Below are 22,048 nucleotides of genomic sequence, written 5' to 3' on the forward strand. Positions count from 1 at the left end.
TTAATTCTTTTCTTTGTTATGTTGGACTTGGTGAAGCACTTCCTTTTCCCCCAGATTCACCAGTCGTTTATTGTACTTTTAGGCACCCGTTAAATGGCTGCTGTATGTGTCAGGCGCTGTTCCAGGAGCCTCATAATCATTCTTTTCCTAAACCCTAAGCTAGTAGTAGTATCTCTGTAGTTTAATGGAGAGGAACCAGGGATGAAGGTCAGGTACTGTATGTCTTATTGTTATTAAGTCACACAGCTGGGATTTGAGCCTCGGCATTTCTGTAGGATAGTTGAGTAGGGGGATATAGAGCAGTAGTAATAAGCTCTTTGTGAGCACGGATTGTTTTATTTGCCTCTGTATCTCAGCACCTCTCAATCCCTTGCTTTTAGGGAAGCTCCGAGGTAAGGGAAACCCAAGTAAGACGGTAGGTGTTGCGAGAGGGCATCAGAGGGCAGACACACTGAAACCATAATCACAGAAAACAAGCCAATCTGATCACAGGACGACAGTCTTGTCTAACTCAGTGAGACTGAGCCATGCCGTGTGGGGCCACCCAAGACGGTCGGGTCATGGTGGAGAGGTCTGACACAGTGTGGTCCACCAGAGAAGGGAATGGCAAACCATTTCAGTATTCTTGCCTTGAGAACCCCGTGAACAGTATGAGAAGGCAAAAAGGTATGACACTGAAAGATGAACTCCCCAGGTTGGTAGGTACCCAGTATGCTACTGGAGATCAGTGGAGAAATAACTCCAGAAAGAATGAAGGGATGGAGCCAAAGCAAAAACAATACCCAGTTGTGGATGTGACTAGTGATAGAAGCAAGGTCTGATGCTGTAAAGAGCAATATTGTATAGGAACCTGGAATGTTAGGTCCATGAATCAAGGCAAATTGGAAGTGGTCAAACAGGAGATGGCAAGAGTGAATGTCGACATGCTAGGAATCAGTGAACTGAAATGGACTGGAATGGGTGAATTTAACTCAGATGACCATTATCTACTACTGTGGGCAGGAATCCCTTAGAAGAAATGGAATAGCCATCATGGTCAACAAAAGAGTCCAAAGTACAGTACTTGGGTGCAATCTCAAAAACGACGGAATGATCTCTGTTCGTTTCCAAGGCAAACCATTCAGTATCACGGTAATCCAAGCCTATGCCCCAACCAGTAACACTGAAGAAGCTGAAGTTGAACGGCTCTATGAAGACCTACAAGACCTTTTAGAACTAACACCAAAAAAGATGTCCTTTTCATTATAGGGGACTGGAATGCAAAAGTAGGAAGTCAAGAAACACCTGGAGTAACATGCAGATTTGGCCTTGGAGTACGGAATGAAGCAGGGCAAAGGCTACTGCGTTTTGCCAAGAGAACGCACTGGTCATAGCAAACACCCTCTTCCAACAACACAAGAGAAGACTCTACACATGGACATCACCAGATGGTCAACACCGAAATCAGATGGATTATATTCTTTGCAGCCAAAGATAGAGAAGCTCTGTATATATAGTCAGCAAAAACAAGACCGGGAGCTGACTGTGACTGAGATCATGAACTCCTTATTGCCAAATTCAGACTTAAACTGAAGAAAGTAGGGAAAACCACTAGACCATTCAGGTATGACCTAAATCAAATCCCTTTTGACTGTACAGTGGAAGTGAGAAACAGATTTAAGGGACTAGATCTGATAGAGAGCCTGATGAACTGTGGACGGAGGTTCGTGACATTATACAGCAGACAGGTATCAAGACCATCCCCATGGAAAAGAAATGCAAAAAAGCAAAATGGTTGTCTGAGGAGGCCTTACAAATAGCTATGAAAAGAAGAGAAGCGAAAAGCAACGGAGAAAAGGAAAGATATTCCCATTTTAATGCAGAGTTCCAAAGAATAGCCAGGAGAGATAAGAAAGCCTGCCTCAGCGATCAATGCAAAGAAATAGAGGAAAAGAACAGAATGGGAAAGACTAGAGATCTCTTCAAGAAAATTAGAGATACCAAGGGAACATTTCATGCAAAGATGGGTTCAAAAAGGACAGAAATGGTATGGACCTAACAGAAGCAGAAGATACTAAGAAGAGGTGGCAAGAATACACAGAAGAACAGTACAAAAAAGATCTTCACGACCCAGATAATCACGATGGTGTGATCACTCACCTAGAGCCAGACATCCTGGAATGTGAAGTCAAGTGGGCCTTAGAAAGCATCACTATGAACAAAGCTAGTGGAGGTGATGGAATTCCAGTTGAGCTATTTCAAATGCTGAAAAGATGATGCTGTGAAAGTGCTGCACTCAATATGCCAGCAAATTTGGAAAACTCAGCAGTGGCCACAGGACTGGAAAAGGTCAGGTTTCATCCCAGTCCCTAAGAAAGGCAATCCCAAAGAATGCTCAAACTGCCGCACAATTGCACTCATCTCACCTGCTAGTAAAGTAATGCTTAAAATTCTCCAAGTCAGGCTTCAGCAATACGAGAACCGTGAACTTCCAGATGTTCAAGCTGGTTTTAGAAAAGGCAGAGGAACCAGAGATCAAATTGCCAATATCCGCTGGGTCATCGAAAAAGCAAGAGCATTCCAAAAAAACATCTGTTTCTGCTTTATTGACTATGCCAAAGCCTTCGACTGTGTGTGGAAAATTCTGAAAGAGATGAGAATAGCAGACCACCTGACCTGCCTCTTGAGAAACCTGTATGCAGGTCAGGAAGCAACAGAACAGGACATGGAACAACAGACTGGTTCCAAATAGGAAAAGGAGTACATCAAGGCTGTATATTGTCAACCTGCTTATTTACCTTATATGCAGAGTACATCATGAGAAACGCTGGGCTGGAAGAAGCACAAGTGGGAATCAAGATTGCAGGGAGAAATATCAATAACCTCAGATATGCAGATGACACCACCCTTATGGCAGAAAGTGAAGAGGAACTAAAAAGCCTCTTGATGAAAGTGAAAGAGGAGAGTGAAAAAGTTGGCTTAAAGCTTAACATTCAGAAAACTAAGATCATGGCATCTGGTCCCATCACCCCATGGGGACTAGATGGGGAGACAGTGGAAACAGTGTCAGACTTTATTTTTTTGGGCTCCAAAGTCACTGCAGATGGTGATTGCAGCCATGAAATTTTTTAAAAGTCGCTTACTCCTTGGAAGGAAAGTTATGACCAACCTAGACAGCATATTAAAAAGCAGAGACATTACTTTGCCAACAAAGGTTCGTCTGGTCAGGCTATGGTTTTTCCAGTGGTTATGTATGAATGTGAGAGTTGGACTGTGAAGAAAGCTGAGCGCTGAAAAATTGATGCTTTTGAAGCATCAATTTGTCTTCTTTGTTGGAGAAGACTCTCGAGAGTCCCTTGGACTGCAAGGAGATCCAGCCAGTCCATCTTAAAGGAGATCAGTCCTGGGTGTTCATTGGAAAGACTGATGCTGATGCTGAAACTCCAATACTTTGGCCACCTCATGCAAAAAGTCCACTCATTGGAAAAGACCCTGTTGCTGGGAGGGATTGGGGGCAGGAGGAGAAGGGGACGACAGAGGATGAAATGGCTGGATGGCATCACTGACTCGATGGGCATGAGTTTCAGTAAACTCTGGGAGTTGGTGATGGACAGGGAGGCCTGGCGTGCTGCGACTCATGGGGTCACAAAGAGTTGGACTGAGCAACTGAACTGAAAGGGTATTCATTCTCATTTTAAAGATAGTCATGTTTGATGCTGTTGTTCTTAAGCCGGAGTGACTTCTTTTAAAAGCTAGGGTGGTCCATTTTACTATAGAGTTGTTTAATACTGCTCTTGGTAAGGTCAACTTACTGTCCTTTCTCCTGAGATAGTAGTGAGTCGTACCTTTTTGATCTGGTGTTTGCAGTTGTTTACATCCACAATTCTGGATGCTGTTCCTTGCAGCCCTGCATGTCCAGATGCTAATACTTGTTGAATGCAGGCAACTTAATTTTGTAATGCTGCAGTTTCCTTATTTGTAAAGTAGGAATAATAAGCTACACAGTTAATAAGACTCATTGGCATGTTTAAATTTTGTTTATTAGGATAAACAAATGAATAAAGTTCTGTGGAAATTGTGTTAATTACTGTTGCTATTAAACCCCAGTTTTATAATCTTAAGCCAAACGAAGTCTCTATGGAGGACCATATCATATCTAAGTAGAAAGCATAAGAAATTGGGGAGTGGGGAGGGGAAACACGTTGGATAAATAAATTTCCCTTTAAGTGTCAATTCTGAAAGCTGGAAACTTTCTACAAATACTCTGTGGGATATTAGATTTTTAGAAAAATGTTATCTTTACTGTGAAAATAATAGAACTTTTGTTCAGTGTTTAAGAGTTGCCTGTCAAATAAATGATAGTGGTTACATAGGTAAATGTATTAGCTTGGTTTGGGGCTGTACGTGACTGCTCTTGGTCACTAAATTGGAGATACATTCTCCGGTCTATCCAGCTTCCTTCATGTGATAAAAATTTGGCACAAAAGCTAACTTTGATTTTCCTTCCTATTTTTGGCCATTTGACTAGGAAGAAGTACTATATATTCTATATACAAAGTTAACTATAACTTTAGTTAATTTTTTCCCCTAGCCTTAACCTCTCTCTTCTGTGATTTTGAATTGTGAAATTAAAGGAAACTTAATTTCCAGAATGTTTACAGTTGAAGTTTTATTGAAAGAATATCCTTCTTATGAAACTCTGAGAATGAATTTTAAAATGTAGATTAATAATACAGTTCTTTTTTTTCCTGAAGAAATTCTGTTTGCCTGAAGAGGTAAATACATTTTCACATAAAATTCATATGCCATTTAATCTTTACAGTGGGTAAATTTGTTGATGGTTAGAGCTGTGTTATGAGTTTGTTCACAGGGCAAGTTTTTTTTTTTTTAAATTGAGGTATAATTGGCATCCATCATATTGGTTTCCATTACACAGCATAATGATTACAAAGTATAGTTAACATCCATCACCATATATACATACTTTTTTCCAAGATCTACTTTCTTAGCAACTTTCAAACATGCAGTACAGTAATGTTAACATAATCATCATGTTGTATATTAAATTGCTTTAATAATAAAACTTCCTTGACAGCTGAAGTTGGTGCCTTTTGGCTTCCTTTACCCATTTGGCCCACCCCCTCTACCCTGCTTCTGGTACCATCTATTTGTTCTATGAGTTTGCTTTCAGTCTTGAACATATCAGTGTTTTTATGCTTTTCCTATTGAAATCAAAGTCATGTATGCCATCTCTTTAATTTCAGTGCTTTAGGAATTAATGTCAGAGGTTTCGTGTGGAAACTGTTGGTGGTTATTTCCACTGAAATGAAGGTATATAATCCATGGTTAGAAGACTCATGTATTTCAGTACTTGAAAGAGTTTATGACTGTACTTAAACCTTAAACCTTCTAGCTTCTGCATTATGAGATGCCTATTAAGATGGAATCTTTGAGTTTGTTTTCATTTCAGTATGTCAAAACAATTTTCAGCAGTTTTTTTTATTAGTGTAACTCTAACTTTGTGTTTTAAAATTTAATTAATAAAATATGTTAGGTATACTGATTGGTGAAGACAACACAGAATACTCATATAGCAAGAAGGAAATTATTGCATAGTGATTTTTGGGCTCATGTCTGGAGCCAAAGAGTTAAATTTTGAAAATTTGAGATTGTAGTGAACTCTGGGGGGATAGGTTGCCTGCATATCAGGGTTCAGAGGACTAGTTCGTCATGAGATGATTTGAACTTTCTTCATTTGGAATTGTCTGTAATGTAAGGCATTGAACTTGATCACCCCCAAGGGTCCCTTCTGTCTCTTAAGTTTGTTGATAGCTGGCAGAGGGGAAGATGCTATGTGTATTATATGTTATTCTTATATTTACTTTTGGGCAATTCAAATTCCAAAGTTTTACAGAGCCTGGCCTCCTTACTTAAAGACCAGTTTATGCTTTAAAAGCAGATAGCACTTAGATAAATGTCTTGTTACTTGCCACTTTTCCTCTCTTAAATTTCAAGAATTAATCCGTGAATCGCCTGGTGCTGATTGACAAACTCTGAAGGTTTGGGGAGCACTATTAAGGTTACTTTACTAAATATAGGTTAAATTAACCAGTATGACTTCTTTTTTTTTTAATATTCATTTATTTGGCTGTGTCAGGTTTTAGTTGCAGCACTTGGACTCTCTAGTTGTGGCATGAAAGGCTTAGTTACTCCGTGGCATGTGGGATCTTAGTTCCCCAACCAGGGATCAAACCTGCAACCCCTGCATTGCAAGGGGAATTCATAACCACTGGACCACCAGGGAAATCCCCCAGTATGACTTCTACATTCATTTGAATCACTTAACGCCCCATGACATACAATAGGCATTTAATAGCCAAAAGTGGGCAGGTAAGATCTCCTAACCCTCTTTAATAATAGTTTTCTTTGCTTTTCAAAGTGAAAGGAACAGTATCATGCTGTTCTCTTGTGTCCACACTGTTGGGGGTCCAGGCAAGATGGCAGGGAGATGGCTTTTGAAGTGGTAAAATTTCCTGGATGAATTCTGAAATAGATGGGTCTTTTATTTAGTTCTTGGTGGTGGTGGTTTAGTTGTTAATTTTTGTCCGACTCTTGTGACCCCATGGGCTGCAGCCTGCCAGGCTCCTCTGTCCATGGGATTGTCGCAGCAAAAATACTGGAAAAGGTTGCCATTTTCTTCTCTAAGGGATCTTCTGGACCCAGGGATCAAACCTAGGTCTTCTGCATTGCAGGCAGACTCCTGCATTGCAGCAGATTCTTTACTATCTGAGCCAACAGGGAAGCCATACAAGGTCATACATTTTGTTGATGTTGGAGTTAAGATCTGAACTCAGTCAGAGGCAGTTTGACTCAGGAGCCCAACGTTTGTAATCAAATGACCTACCTTACTGCTTTCAAAGAATAGGTAACAAAAGTACTCCTTTCATCTCAGACCCAGTCCTCTTTCTCATAGTCAGTCAGTATCACCTTCAGGGGGATATGTTTCAAGATCTTGAGTAGATTCCTGAAGCTATAGATAATACTGAGTTCTGTACATCCTGTGTGTTTTTCTTATACTAATGGGTGCGGAGCATATATATAGTGGACGCAGTGGACGGAAGGATGATTCACATTCTGAGTGGGACAGACACGGATGGCATGTGGTTCCACCAGCTATATGGAATTGAAAACTTTACTTTGAAAGTTGTAATTGAAAAGTTTAATTTGAAAATTGTAATTGAAAACTAATTTTTTTTCCATTTATTTTTATTAGTTGGAGGCTAATTACTTTACAGTATTCTAGTGGTTTTTGCCATACATTGACATGAATCAGCCATGGATTTACATGTGTTCCCCATCCCAATCCCCCCTCCCGGCTCCCTCTCCATCCCATCCCTCTGGGTCTTCCCAGTCTACCAGCCCTGAGCACTTGTCTCATGCATCCAACCTGGGCTGGTGATCAGTTTCACCCTTGATAGTATACTTGTTTCAATGCTGTTCTCTCTGAAATCCCACCCTCGCCTTCTCCCACAGAGTCTAAAAGTCTGGAAAACTTAATTTTTAATTCAATATTTTTGTACCATGGCTGATCAGGTAGGTAACTGAAACCATGGAAAGTGAAACTAGTGATAAGGCTGGAGGGGAGGGGTTAAATTAACAATGTCTGTTTTATGAATTTATTTCTACGAATTTTTAATGTGTAAATAATACATAAACATACATATGCAAACCTTCTAAATTTATATGTACACATAGATGGAAATTATACTGTTTTTCCTGTAGCATATCTGGGAGAGACCTTTCCATCAGTTCATGTAAATTGAACCTTCCTCTTTCTTTTTTAATGTTTGCATAGTATTTTCTCTTGTTTTCTTTCTAAAATTGAGAGTAATTCTATTAGTAATTTGAACCTGACTAAAGTTTATTTAGTATATTAATTGGTGGTGTGGTAATGTGTGATAGAAATAGCCCTTTTCTACTGAATTGGGTCAGTATGTGACTCAAAAGAAAACCCACTTTGCTGTTACAGTGGATGGAAATCTCTTAAAACCCAGTAATAGATTGAGTTATGATTAATTTACATTCTTTTTGGCACAACTTTTGTAATGTTGTATGATTAGTCCTTCTGTTCCCTCCCCCAAAAATAGAAGTTAACTGAAGAACTGTACTTGGAATTTGACTGGAGACTTAAAAATAGTGTCAGATTTGACTTATAGAAATTGCAAAAAAAGAAGGCAGTTTTTTCTCTCTCTATAGTACCTTTGACCTATTTTATCAGCTAAACTCATTTTCTTTGAAAATCAGCCTTTTTTTCCTGTGTATTAGTTTCTTATAGAAAGATAAAAAGTTCAAACGAATTAAGAACTCTGCTTTGAACTAAATTGTTATTACACTTATGAACTATGTTCACAGATTTCTTACTGCTAACATCTCCATGAGGTAGAGATAACTGATTTTACAGAAGAGGTAAACCAATCTAGAGAGCAAGTTTCCTGTCTGGAGTCAGAGCCAGCACAGCTGATGTTGAAATCCAGGAGACCTGGGGCCATTTCTCAGTTCACTGTGCTTGAGCTGCTTTTTCCTGGTTTCTCCAGTAAGATACTACGGCTCTGCCATTTCCTTTGTATTCGTGGTTTCATTAGGCCACAGCAGTACTGTGAAGTACCCATGGCATATGTTTCTATTCTGTGGCTGGGGAATCTGAGGCTAAAGGTTGTGAATTGTACAAAGGCAGACTCCTTTAAAACCTGTTCTGTGACAGGACTTCAGCCAAGGTGTTCAGAGTTTAGATGCAGTGCTCCTTTCCTTTACTAGAAATGTAGAAACAAAGATTTCTACTTGTGCTCTGTTTTTTTTTTTTTCCAATTGGGAATTTCTTGGTCATTGCATGAGAAATATAAGTAGATTTTATGTGCTGGGTTCTGGACTTAATGCCTTGAATTTGATACAGTCCTGACACTTTATGGGGCTTCCCTGGTGGCTCAGATGGTAAAGAATCTGCAGTGTGGAGAGACCTGGATTCGATCCCTGGGTTGGAAAGATCCCCTGGAGAAGGAACTGGCAACCCACTCCAGTATTCTTGCCTGGAAAATCCCCCTGGGCAGAGGAGCCTGGTGGGCTACAGTCCATGGGGTCACAAAGAATCGGACATGACTGAGCAACACTTTATGACACATTAATCGACCAGACTTCACAGTTTAATTAAGACAGTGCAGTGTTGGTGAAGGCTGTCTGATCAAACTGTGTATATAGAGTTTCCTCTTTTATGGTTCCTTCGTTTTTGGTGTCTTATCAATATAGTTGACACTTTATTTTTTTCTTTTTTTCCCTTTTAGTGAATGGTAGTGTCTAGAAAGGGTATGTCCCTTCAAGAGAGAGGTGCCAATGTCCAACCGGCCTAATAACAATCCAGGGGGGTCACTGCGACGTTCACAGAGGAACACTGCCGGGGCCCAACCACAAGACGACTCGATAGGAGGAAGGTATGTATTTAACGGTAATTTGAAAAGAAATTGGGATTAAAGAAAGTTTTTTTAAAACCTCACTATATGTACCAGAGCTTAAATGGCTCACTATAAAGGGGAATTTCTTTTCTAATTTTTGAGCTAGGTAGCACAAACCTGGAATTCAGAGTGATTATCTAATCATCCCCACTCCCACCCCCAGGCTCAAAAAACAGTTCTCAGTCATTATCAAAACTTGAATCTCTGGGTTGTTAACATGTGGCGCATCATGTTTTGTTGGCCCCTTTTCTTTCTCCTCACTGTCTTATACACAGGCTACAACATACCTTTCAACCATTTGTAATCCCTTCCTTCATGTGTGTTGTGACTTGGTTTATTTACCTTATTTGAAAGGAACCTTCATTTGTTTTAAGATCTTGAGTTTTGTTGCCTAGCTTTTGAGTTTTTTCCCCATCTTACTTTTTGACAACACGTGGATGCTGACAGGCTGGTAAGGTTGTCTGTTAGCATATCCATTCTCAGTGTTTCATGTTGAGTTGGTCTTTTTTAGTTGGAGTCGTTGTATAGGGGGTAATATGAAGAATCAGATACATTCTGCTGAATGTTGAATTCCATGATTTAGCTAAGTACTGTCATTTTATGCATAATATATTCAGATTTGCTTGGGCCTACTTTTCCAGTGCATGGACTCATCATAGATTAAAGTAGATTGTGGCTAAACTCTAATAAGATTACCTTATGCAACATTTTGAGGCATTATCATGTATATATTGTCTTGTTTAGTCACTAAGTCATGTCCAACTCTTAGTAACCCCATGGACTGTAGCCCGCTAGAATCCATGGAATTTCCCAGGCAGTAATGCTGGAGTGAGTTGCTGTTTCCTTCTCCAGTATATTGTCTAGTAAAAAATATATATAATTTATAAATGTTTTATATATTTATAAAAGGTAAACGTCAAATGTAAAGAAGAAATTGAAGTACGTCTTGCTCATGTCAGGCTGTTTTAGTGGTTGAACATTTGGACGTTGGGCTAGGACAGTTTGTGTGGCATTTTTGTCTCTTGTGAAATAGCTGTTTGTCCTTTGTTATATATCCTTCAGAAAACCTCGATTTTTTTTTTTTTTTTTTAGTCCATACAGTGAGGAGACTTATTTTACAGGGTTATTAGTTAATTTAAGTATTACAGTATGTTAAACTTTTAGAACAATGCTTAATACAGAGTTTTGTTCTAAATTTTTTGCTTTTTTTACATTTAGATTATTCTTTGGAGTAGCCATACTTTATGCTGCTGATGAGAAAATATCACCCCCCATTACAAAAATGTTACCTATTTTAGAGAACTTGGAAAATACAGGGAAGTATGAAGAAGAACATATTTTCACAGTCCACTTAGTGTCACTGCTAACACTGACCTGTTCCTGCACGTGCGTGCACTTGCATGTGCTTAGTGGTTCATTTGTGTCCAACTCTTGTGACCCAGCTCACCAGGCTCCTCTGTTCGAGACGTTTCCCAGGCAGGAATACTGGAGTGGTTGCCATTTCCTTCTCCAGGGGATCTTCCCCACCTAGGGATCAAACCTACATCTCCTGTGTCTCCTGCATCACAGACGGATTCTTTACCTGCTGAGCCATAGTAGATGTGCATGCATAAGCATATAAGTTACTTGTAATTTTCAAACGGAGTTTTGTACATATTAATCCCCAGGTTATGCTTAGACTCTTGATATGATTGACAAACATTTCGCACTTCGCACAGTATATTACTTGTAAATCCAGTGATGTTTCAGCACCATTATCTTTTTTGCACCTCAGTGGTAGGGAAAATTATTTAAATATTCTATTGTATTATGTATTTAAAAATGTGAGTGGAAAACAAATAGACACAGTAATTCTAGTTGATTAAGATTAATTGGCTTTAATAGTGAAGTTGTGCTCAAGATTGAACTCAATTAGATGTGTAGAATGGATCTTTCCCTAAAGTTTATGTGCTTTAAGCCAGTCAGTGATGCATGCTCAATTGATGGAAGATAATGAAATTTAAGTTTCTTTGGAATGGCAGAAACATGCCAAAATACATAAAGCAAGGTGTAATTAGGAGTTTTTGTAAGACTTGAATCCTTCCTCCCTTTCAGTAGTGTAAGCCCCATTTCATCTCTCACGATTTCAACTTTTATATCTTCGAGAAACATTTCCTGGCAAAAATAGTACACAAAAGAGGGCATATTCACTTTTTTGAAGTTTAGTATTATATGTGTTGTTTCCTGTCTTTAAAACTTGTTTAAAAACATGCCTTTTAAAGTCTTCATGTCTACTTGTGTGGTTAATACCATAATTTAGTAATTTTGATTGTTTAGGTGTTTCCTGTTTTTATGTGGAGAAGTATAATTATGATCAGGACGTAGGAATTTGGAACTTCGGTCAAAATGTCTTATCAGTTTGGCTAAGAATGCAAATGAGAATATATTTGCACATCTGAATCTCATTTTGCCATTTTAGCGTGCTTGATTGTTTTGTTTGTGATAGATTGTCAGAACTGGAAGGGACCTCAAACCCCAGACTGACTTGTGAAGCCCCAGTGGAGTGTGCTGTAGTACCAATTATGTAACTTCTGAGAAACCTCTCCAGGGATGTTGGGGAGTGAGAGGATTGGCATTAATTGGGAGAGAGCAATTGTAACTATATTTTCCATTCTTTTAACCTGATTCCTGTTGCCTAGCTTTCCTTAAGTAAAAATACTCCTATTACTGTGACTTTTGTTTCCAAAACACAGTGACTTTGGTCTTGTGGACGTATTCACAGTGGTCCAGTGATTGAAATAGTAGCAATAATAACAGCATCTACTCCAGCAGATCTACATATTCTTTCACTTTGAGACTCACAGAAACTGTGTGATAGTAAATATGTAGCCCCTGTTTGGTAAATGCTTGCTCAGCTTTACACAGCTGCTGTGTAGAGACAGGGCTCGATTCCTGACTGCTTCAGTCTCCAGTCCAATTCCTTTCTTTATGCCAACCGTTCTTACTGCACGAACTACTTGATCCAGATGATGAAAGGCTTAGAGGAGGTCGTGAAGTACTTACAACTGAAGAGTATTTAACTCTTTCAGTTTGGAATTTTACATTTTTCCCTCCTAGAATTTCTTAATTCATTCCTTTTTGATTCGCTCTGTTTCCTTCCCAGCTTGGGTGAACGTGTCCTTTTTTGTGTGGCTTCCTTTCTGTGACCACTTCTGTCTTTTTCCCAAATCAAGGACACTTACCTTTTTTTTGCCTTAAGAAGAGAGGTTTAGTTCATCCATAAGGTAAAAGAAACTTGATTCTTTGGGATATATTTATTTTCTCTTGATTATTCCCTCTGTGTTTTCCACCCATTCTTCATCTCTATTCCTAATGAAAGTAGATACCTTTCCCCTCTTGTGTTGTTTTTCTCTTCTCCCTTCTTCCATAGTTCGTTGGGCGGCCGTTGATCTATTCCTCTGCGTGCTCGCTCTTCTTCAGGAAATCCTTCACCTCTTCTGCTTGTGTGTGGGCTTGCTCTGAGGGATGTTACCTAGCCTTCCCACTGCTAGCACAGGTATTTGCAGGCTATCCCTCCCTCTTGGCTATTCATTAGCATTTTCATTAGCATTTTTTTGTTTTTCTCAAATGTCAGTGGTAGGATTGAATTAAGTTTTATAGCAACCTCAGTTAAGGTTGTTGTAGTGAGGTTTGTTTGACATTGTTTTTGTTACAAAAACACAGCATGATGAGAACAGAAAATTGGATGCCTTGGGAGAATTATAGAATTAACATAAATTTTATCCATTTACCCAGAGATAATGATGGTTCGTATTTCTACTCTGTTTCTACTTCATGATTTGAATTATGGCTTCTAGTTTTTTCCCTCTTTTTTTTTTTCTGTAAAATATATTGCTGCCATGCCTATCATATTTGAGTATGATTATGATTTTATTGAGTCAGATTCCTGCAATAGGTTCATAGGACCCAAGGATATGAATTATTTTGAAGACTTTTTTTTTTTTCTTTCTGGTGCTGCATGACATGTGGGACCTTAGTTCCCCACCTGGGGATTGAGCCCATGTCCAGTGCATTGAAAGTGCAGAGTCTTAACCACTGGACCACCAGGGGAGTTCTGAAGACTTTTTTAACAGAATGCTAAATTGTCTTTCAGAAAGATCTAATCACTTTGGTTTTTTTTTTCTTGTTTTGACTAAACCAATTTATACTTACTAACACTTTGTGAAAATACCTAGTTCTTCAAATCCTGGTCAATACAGTGCACCATTTTTAGTAGAAGTTTGTGGGGAAAAGGGATTCCTTTGGTTAAACTTACTGTTTCTTTGATTACCATAGGGTGAAGATCTTCCCCACATATTGGCCATTTTTATATATTTTATGAGTTGTCTTAGTGTCCTTTTTCTCTTTGAATTTTGAGGATGCTTGTTCTTTTATTAGAACCCTTTATGAAAAGGGAATCAACCTACAGAGATGGGCAAGTATTTTTTGTTTATGACTTGTTCTACTTCTAATTTATGGTAGATTTTAAATTTAGGTGGTCAGGTATATTAGCTCTTTGTTTCTTTTCTTCCTTTGCCTTCTCCGAGAATAAAATTTTCTTCTCAGTTCTGTCAGTGTTGTTTTTTTTTTTTAATGGTGTGAAGAAATGCTTGAATCCAATCCATTCCACCTTCACACTCCCATTACAAAATTTGTCTGCAGAGTTTTACTATTTATTTATTTCTGAGTAATAAATTATGAAATCTAAAGGTTATTGCTTTCTGTTAACATTGCAAAGCAGGGAGTTTTTAAAGCCAGGGTTAATTTTATAGAAAGATACAGATTTGTGTTAACATTTTGCTTTAAAAAATTATTTCAAAGGTTTGGGATACAGAAAAACACAAACAGAAAATAAATATCATCCAGAGATTAAGTCTGTTTTGATTTTTATCTGTCTTTATTTTGATGGGGGAATCTTAGTTCCCCAATCAGTTATTGAACCTGTGTCCCCTGCAATAGAAGCGAGGAGTCTTAACCACTGAACCCCTAGGAAATTCCCTATCTATCTTTAAAGCACCACTTACCATGTAGCTGATTATACTGTAAATATTTTTAGATGGTACTATTTTTTCCACTCAATATCCCAACATAAATATTTTCTCTTAAAATGAATTTTTGGCAGTTGTTTACAAATGGTCACATGATTTGCTGAATCAATGTGCAATATTTTCCACTATTAATTTTCATTTTTTGGATAGTTAGGTGGTTTCAGTGGGAGAAGTTTTTGCTTGTGCTTAGATGTTTGCAGTTTTGGTATCTCTCAAGGGATATGTTCCAAGAAATGAAATTGCTTGGTCAAAGCAAGTTTTTTATAGTTAACTTATTTCACATAAATCTTTTGCCCTCCAATTTACTTATCACCATCAGGAAAAAAAGTACATTTTCTCATCATTCTGTTTGTGTTATTTCCATTTACATTTTCCTGCTAATTTGATATGGGAAGATTGCATTAATTTCACTTTATTGGTGTTTGTACAGTAAGAGATATTAAACCCTAGAAAAATAGGTTTAAGAAGTGAGATCTGAGTGAGAATACTTCTTGATGTAAACGTACTAAGTTTTTTGTTCCTTTGAACCCCACTATACAGGAGAACTGACCTTTTAATTTATTCATCTGAGATTAGCCCCTCCTCTTAGGTATTGGGACTTCCTTGGTGGCTGTGATGGTAAAGAATCTGCCTGCTATGTGGATACACCCAGTTTCCATCCCTGGGTCAGGAAGATCCCGTGGAGAAGGGAATGGCTACCCACTCCAGTATTCTTGCCTGGAGAAGTCCATTGGACAGAGGACCCTGGCAGGCTACAGTCCATGGGGGTCACAAAGAGTTGGACATGGTTGAGTGACTTAATGCTTTCTCTTGTGTAATGATATCCCTCAGTTCTTAACTCATGTGTTTTGAGTGATAGTTAATCTTTTCCACCATGATTTTACTCTGCCCCAGGTCCCCCATTGTTGTTTTTCAGTCACTAAGTCAGTTCGACTCTTCAGACTGCAGCATGCTACTCCTTTGTCCTTCACTATCTCCTGGAGTTTGCTCAGATTAATGTCCATTGAGTTGGGATGCTTTCTAACCATCTCATCCTCTGTCGTCCCCTTCTCCTCCCGCCTTCAATCTTTGCCAGCATCAGGGTCTTTTCAGATGAGTCGGTTTTTCACATCAGGTGGCCAAAGTATTGGAGCTTCAGCTTTAGCATCAGTCCTTCTAATGAATATTCAGGACTGATTTCCTTTAGGATTGACAGGTTTGATCTCCTTGCAGTCCAAGGGACTCTCAAGAGTCTTCTCCAACACCACAGTTCAAAAGCATCAATTCTTTGTTGCTCAGCCTTGTTTAGGGTCCAACTCTCACATCCATACATGACTACTTGAAAAAGCATAGCTTTGACTATATAGACCTTGGCAAAGTAATGTCTCTGCTTTTTAATACCCTGTCTGTGTTTGTCATAGCTTTCCTTCCAAGGATCTACCCACTGCCTTTTGCCAAAGCTGGGAGAATCTACAGTCATTTATTCTGAGTTCAGGAATGGTACTAGGGTGGTCACATGATCCAAGCTGGGAAAAATTGGAAGTGTTTTCCTTTCTGGTTGCAGAGGGCAGGTGTGAATCTGAAGGTGTCAGCTGCATGTCTCCTGCCTTATTTATGGAAGAAGATGGACAGAGAAAAGCAAATGTATTAGAGTATGTGTGGTTAAAGTTCTGAATAGTTTCCATTCCTTTGTTTTTCAGATCTGTGTTGAATCTTTTCTCTAGGCTTGATTCTTTAACTGTTTTGATTGTGGAGATATGCATGCCTTATTTTAATAAAGCCTCTTTTTCTTTTTTGGCTTTAGAGTTTTAACAAGTCCTGCCTTAGTGTTCTTGGCAGTATAAACAGTGTAAGATGGTATTCATCCATTTGTAGAACATCGTGCAGCATGCTAGATAGCAGTTACAAAAGTGAGACTAGAATAGCCTTTGTCACGAGCAGTTTCTAGCGCAGTAGGGGAAACTGGCATGTAGGTGGTTACTGAAGTCAGAGAAGTGTTTCTAGTAATGGCCTCATGGAAGTGGGCTTTGAAGGCTGAGGAAGCACTTGTAAAACATAGGATACATGTCAGCCATGTTTGTCTGTACTTCAAAAGTAGAGTCATTAGTTACTTCCAGAGTAGATTTTAAGTTCTTTTTTCTGTTTCTCTTGTTACTTTGTTCGCAAGTAGTAGGTGTTCAACAAATACTAGTGTTGAAATAAGGAGATTTATTTCCTTGGCATTTGTAGGTGCAGAAGTGTCACTTTCTTTTACGGACATGGTCGTGAAAAGGTGATTGACTGGAGTGAAGGCAGAGTTGAAATAGGGCCCGGTTTAAATGGGTATGCTACAGGGATTGTGCTGCAGTAACAAACAGCTCCTAAATATTAGTATATCATCTAGACATTAGGAGACTTGTTCATCGTGGGTTGCCTGCAGGCTCTGCTCCATGTCCACACTGCTCTGGTGGCAAGAGAAAATGCTGAATTGCTTTCTGACTGTCCAAGACTTCCCTCAAGTGATCCGTTTCCACTCATGTTCCCTTGACCAGAGCAAGTTACATGGCAGCATGTCACTTCCAGGTGGTTTGGCAGGTATTATCCTACCGTCTGCCTGGAAAGAAAGTGGAATATTTGTAAACAGCACCTGGTAGCTATCAGAACTGTTAAACATCTACACCAGACCGATTATTCCCCTCAGTTCTCCTCAGTGCAGCATGCCCATACAATTGTGTGTTCTCTTTATTCTTCTACCTGATTAACCAGTATGGTGCCTTTTTAAATATTCATTTTTTGATGTTCCTTCCATCTTTTTTTGGTCCTGACCTTTGCTCAGTCAGATGGAGGCGTCTTCATCTTTGGGAGGAGGAGAATGTTAAAGGGAGACATGGTGTGATGTGAAAATGGCTTTATTGTTTCTTATGATTAAATTGAAAACACTTCAAACAACAGTTTATACTAGGGTTGGCTAGATAACTTGTCATGTACTCCTCTCAGTAAGGGCAAATCTTACAGAGTAATTATTCACTTTGAGTTTCACCAGCAGAAGCGCATGTGCACACACTCTTCCACTTCTTGGGCTGCTTTGGTAATGCTGAGAAGACTGGTGTATCCCCTCAGGCTTTGGGCTGGGAGGCAAGACTGACAGTGTTGTGTTCAGCGTGGTTGTTGTGGCCTCAGGAGGAACAGAGACTACTTTTTTCTAGGTAGAGGTTATGTACATTGGATTCTTAATAGTATCCTGTTATTTCTTGGACCAATAGAGAAATATTTTCTATATTGTGCAATTTTCCCTGCATTATAGGTTATTTGTCCCTAACCATCAGGTGTGAAATTTTTTCTAGCTGTCACTTGTTAAGCATACTGGAAGCCTATAAGCCATCAGCTGCTGTGGATTATTTCATATCTTCACTGACGGTTTACTCTGATCCTCCTGTTCCTCAGTATTGAAGGAATCTGATGTCCCTCACCACATTTTGCAAATGCTTTCTCAGTCTCAGAATGCTTTCCTAGAAGAGAAAAACGCTTTTCCTAGAAGATTTATCAGTGCAACTAAAAAAATATATACAAATGTTTCTTCAGTAATTGAACAGCAAGTTATAACTTCATATGTGAAAGACTAGAGGAGGGCATGGCAAACCCTCTGCAGTATTCTTGCCTGGAAAATCCCAGGGACAGAGGAGCCCGGCGGACTACAGTCCATGGGGTTGCAAAGAGTTAGACATGACCAAAGCAACTTAGCACATTCACTTGTGTCCGACACTTTGCAACCCCATGAATTGCAACACGCCAGGCCTCCCTGTCCCCTCACCAACTCCTGGAGTTTACCTAATTCATGTCCATTGAGCTGGTGATGCCGTCCAACCATCTCATCCTCTGTCGTCCCCGTCTCTTCCTGCAATCTTTCCCAGCATCAGGGTCTTTTTTAACGTGTCGGCTCTTCACATCAGGTGGCCAAAGTATTGGAGCATCAGCATCAGCCCTTGCAGTGAATATCAGGGTTGATTTCCTTTAGGATTGACTGGTTTGGTTGTGTTGGAGAAGCTCTTGAGAGTCCCTTGGACTGCAAGGAGATCAAACCAGTCAATCCCACTCTATAGTGTGTATCGTATAATGTAAGTATCTTTACTTTGATGCCCCTCTAATATCTTGAATTAGGAAGTATATAAAATGCTTGCCTACACAGTTTAGAAACATTGATATAATGTATGAGCATTTTACAAAGCTAAAAACAAAAAAGTATAAAACAGTTGATGATAAAGTATTATCTCAGTAAGTAAATGCTTGGGTACTTGATGCAAGATGACACTATATTCAGATGCTTGCATCTGTATTTGGATTTGTTGAATGTGACAACTGCAACCACAGACTTAAATGCTGTAAGCATTTTATTATAAACTTTTCCAAAGTGACGCATGGCTCTTGATAAAGCTGCAAAAAAAGAAAATACAATCTTGTTGATTCTCATTCATTCCTGGAAAGCTTTAAGTATGTAGAGGACCATGCAAAACAAAGCTAAGCTGAGAAATTAATTATAAGCCCATTTCTCCCTTAGGTCATGATACTTTCTACCTCTGGTGCTTAACTGCTAAAAATGCCAGTAGCACCACTGTTCCCCAGAATGTTTTGAAAATACTCCCTGGAGGAGGAACCACTGTTTGTTTGTTTGTTTGTTTTTCTTTTCTTTTTTAAAGACACTTTTGTAAGATAAATAAGGAGTTCTATATTAGAGAACTTTTGGAGCCAGCATTTTGCCGTAACTCAACATAGGAACGTTGTTCAGACTACTTAACTTCTGTTTTGTGACTGAAATAGAAACTAGTACATTTTACAGGAGACATTAGTGAGTTTTTTGTTTAAAGTGTTTTGAATGAACTTTCCATCTTGAGGCTTATTTATAACGTGTTTTATAACATTATAAGCTGGCATTTAATTTATAGAAGATAAAACTAAATGTTATAACTGTGCATGTAAAACATAAAGGCATAAAAATGTCTGTGTGTCTGCATGGACATACACATAGACATTTGGAGGTTTAATTATGTATCAAATCATTTCTGTTTGGTAACACGTATGCTGGCACAGATATTAATTTCAAACAGAATCTGAGACCTGTAATACAAGGAATTAACTAGCTGCTTGTAATGAGCTGCTTTCCTCATTTTGCCTACGATTAGATTAGGAATGTGCTCTTTGCTACCAGGTTTTGCCCTCTTTTAGATGTCTTCTGAACCAGAGTTGGTTTCTAATCTTTCAGGATACCAAAGATTTTACTAAAGCATAGTAAAAGTAAAGTTTCTAGAAGAGACAATCACTAGAGTTTGCCTGAAAGTCACCACGAGACATTTGGAACTTGGTTTCAAGTTACTCTTGAAAGCACACAACCAAGAGTTGATAATAGCATACTCTTTTGCAGCATACATTTCTTTAACCTGAATTGGCCCACATCCGCTTGGAAATGATGTCAGTGTGCTGTGGAAATCGTGTTGGTTCAGAGGCAGTTTTTTCTGTAGTGTTAATATATGCACTGCAGTTGGGACAGACATTTCAATTAAAAGAGTAAGATTTGGAAATATATGACGATCTTACAAAATACATGGAAATCGTGCAGAAATGAGTTAAAGAAGTCATTTAGTGCAAGAAATAAGCTAGTTCAGTGGTCTCCAGAACCACCGCGTTTTGCACTGTTTAATACTTTCAGGAAGCTCAAAACCATCTATTTACTCTCCTACATTTATAAAGAAGGAAAATGAGAAAAAGGAAGCCTTCCCCAGAATTACATTTTTAATTTTGTCAAAGCTGGTCCTAAAAGAAAATACCTTAAAAGAGAAAGTACAGAAATAACTCTCATGAGTGGACCATCTGTGATTATTGGTGCAAATGTTAGTGGAGGTTTAATCTTTACTAGAATTGATGAGTTTTTTTTTAGGACTCTTAACTGCAAAATAATAACATAGGTTTGATGCTGTTTCTCTAATCATATTTTCACTATTAGTTAGCTTTAGTGGGTGATATTGTAGAGCATGAGGGGTTTTTTTTCCCCCCAGTAACATACATAGGTTGATACAGAAGCTTCAGTCCCCACACCCATCCACCCACCTAACTATTTTGGATTCTAATTCACTAAACAGGCTCATTCTGGTGCTACTTAAGAGTTTGTCCTGAATTCTACTGTCTTGCAAATTTGATTTATAGTAGGTATAAATATTACAGATCTTAAAGAGATCATGCTTTTCAATAAAAATTAATATTAAGCATAAAGTTTGATAAGTGAGGGAGTTGGTAAAATGAGCCAACAGGCATCAAGACTCCTTTAGCACTGAATGCTGTTATATTCTCATTGGCTGTTCTAATTGGGCATTGTTATTTTGTGGAGATTTCTTTATAGTGTCTGAGCATTAACAATTTATAAGTGGGCATAATAAAATAGAGTCCCACTTTGGGAGGGCATACATTGTTACTTATGGTAACCATCTGGTTGCCTACTCCTCTTGTGGTAAGCCATGGGCCAGATCCAGCCTGCTGCCTGCTTTTGTAAATAAAAATTTTGTTAGAACATAGCCGTGTCCATTTGTTTATGTGTTATTTATACCTGCTTCTGTGACACGTTGTACCACCTCAAAACTGGAAGTATTTGCTACCTTTTACAAAAAATGTATTAGACCATGCTGAACAATAGTCAGAGGGTCTTCCCTGGTGGCTCGGCAGTAAAGAATCTTCCTGCAGTGCAGGAGATGAGGGTTTGATCCCTGAGTCTGGAGGATCCTTGGAGAAGGAAATGGCAGCCCACTCCAGTATTCTTGCTTGGGAAATCTCATGGACAGAGGAGTCTGGCAGGCTACAGTTCATGGGGTTGCAAGAATCTGGACACAACTGAGCAACTAAACCACCACCACCAAATAATAGTCAGAAGGACATAAAGATCAGTATTTTGTAATATTTAAATATATTTTTTCCACCAGGCCTCAGAATATCACACCTAAAATAATTTTAGGAAAGGTATTAATCCAATCAGATCAGTATGGGATTGAAGCCAGTTTTGTGAGCCTCACTTTCTCGAATGATTGGACATCAATTTCTTTCTTTTTCTCCTCGCCTCCCTTCCTCTCCCCTTCCCCTTTCATTCACATTGAGACTGCCTGCTGTGTTCTTTAGTTCCTTGAAGGTGATTTATAAGGACATGAAAACTGCAGGAGTGGGTTTGGGTGACTGTAAGTTTCAATATGTTTTAAAACCAGAGAACAATTTATTTGGGTGGAGGAAAGGAAGACTGCTACCTCTACTGTGTGATCAGCATAGGTTAATGTTGGTCAATTTCTGTTGGCAGACTTACTGATACTTAGGAATATATTATGTCTTTTTTTTTTTTCCTTTCAGGGATTGACATTTAAATACTTCACTACTTGAACATTATCACAAAGTTGTCTAGCTTTGAACTGATAAGATTTTCTTTTAATATGATCTTAAAACTTTCAAGGAATATTTAAATTTTACTATGAAACGTATTAGAAATTGTGATTCATTTAAAAGATTACAGCAAAC

The 22,048-nt window shown here is 38.7% G+C and overlaps 1 protein-coding gene across 23 annotated transcripts in view; it reads left to right on the plus strand.

Moving 5' to 3' along the window:
* Positions 1-22,048, plus strand: part of TRIP12 (thyroid hormone receptor interactor 12) — a 149,523-nt gene that overhangs the window by 35,594 nt on the left and 91,881 nt on the right. For all 23 annotated transcript variants that reach the window (XR_006265138.1, XM_043445094.1, XM_043445092.1 and 20 more), the window contains exon 2: positions 9,315-9,461. Coding sequence is in view for 22 of the 23 variants with exons in the window: in XM_043445094.1 (XP_043301029.1) it covers positions 9,364-9,461 (98 nt within the window). In the remaining variant the exon portion in view is untranslated. The remainder of the gene's footprint in view (positions 1-9,314; positions 9,462-22,048) is intronic.

Source organism: Cervus canadensis, chromosome 24, assembly GCF_019320065.1.
Source record: "Cervus canadensis isolate Bull #8, Minnesota chromosome 24, ASM1932006v1, whole genome shotgun sequence".
Lineage (NCBI taxonomy): Eukaryota > Metazoa > Chordata > Mammalia > Artiodactyla > Cervidae > Cervus > Cervus canadensis.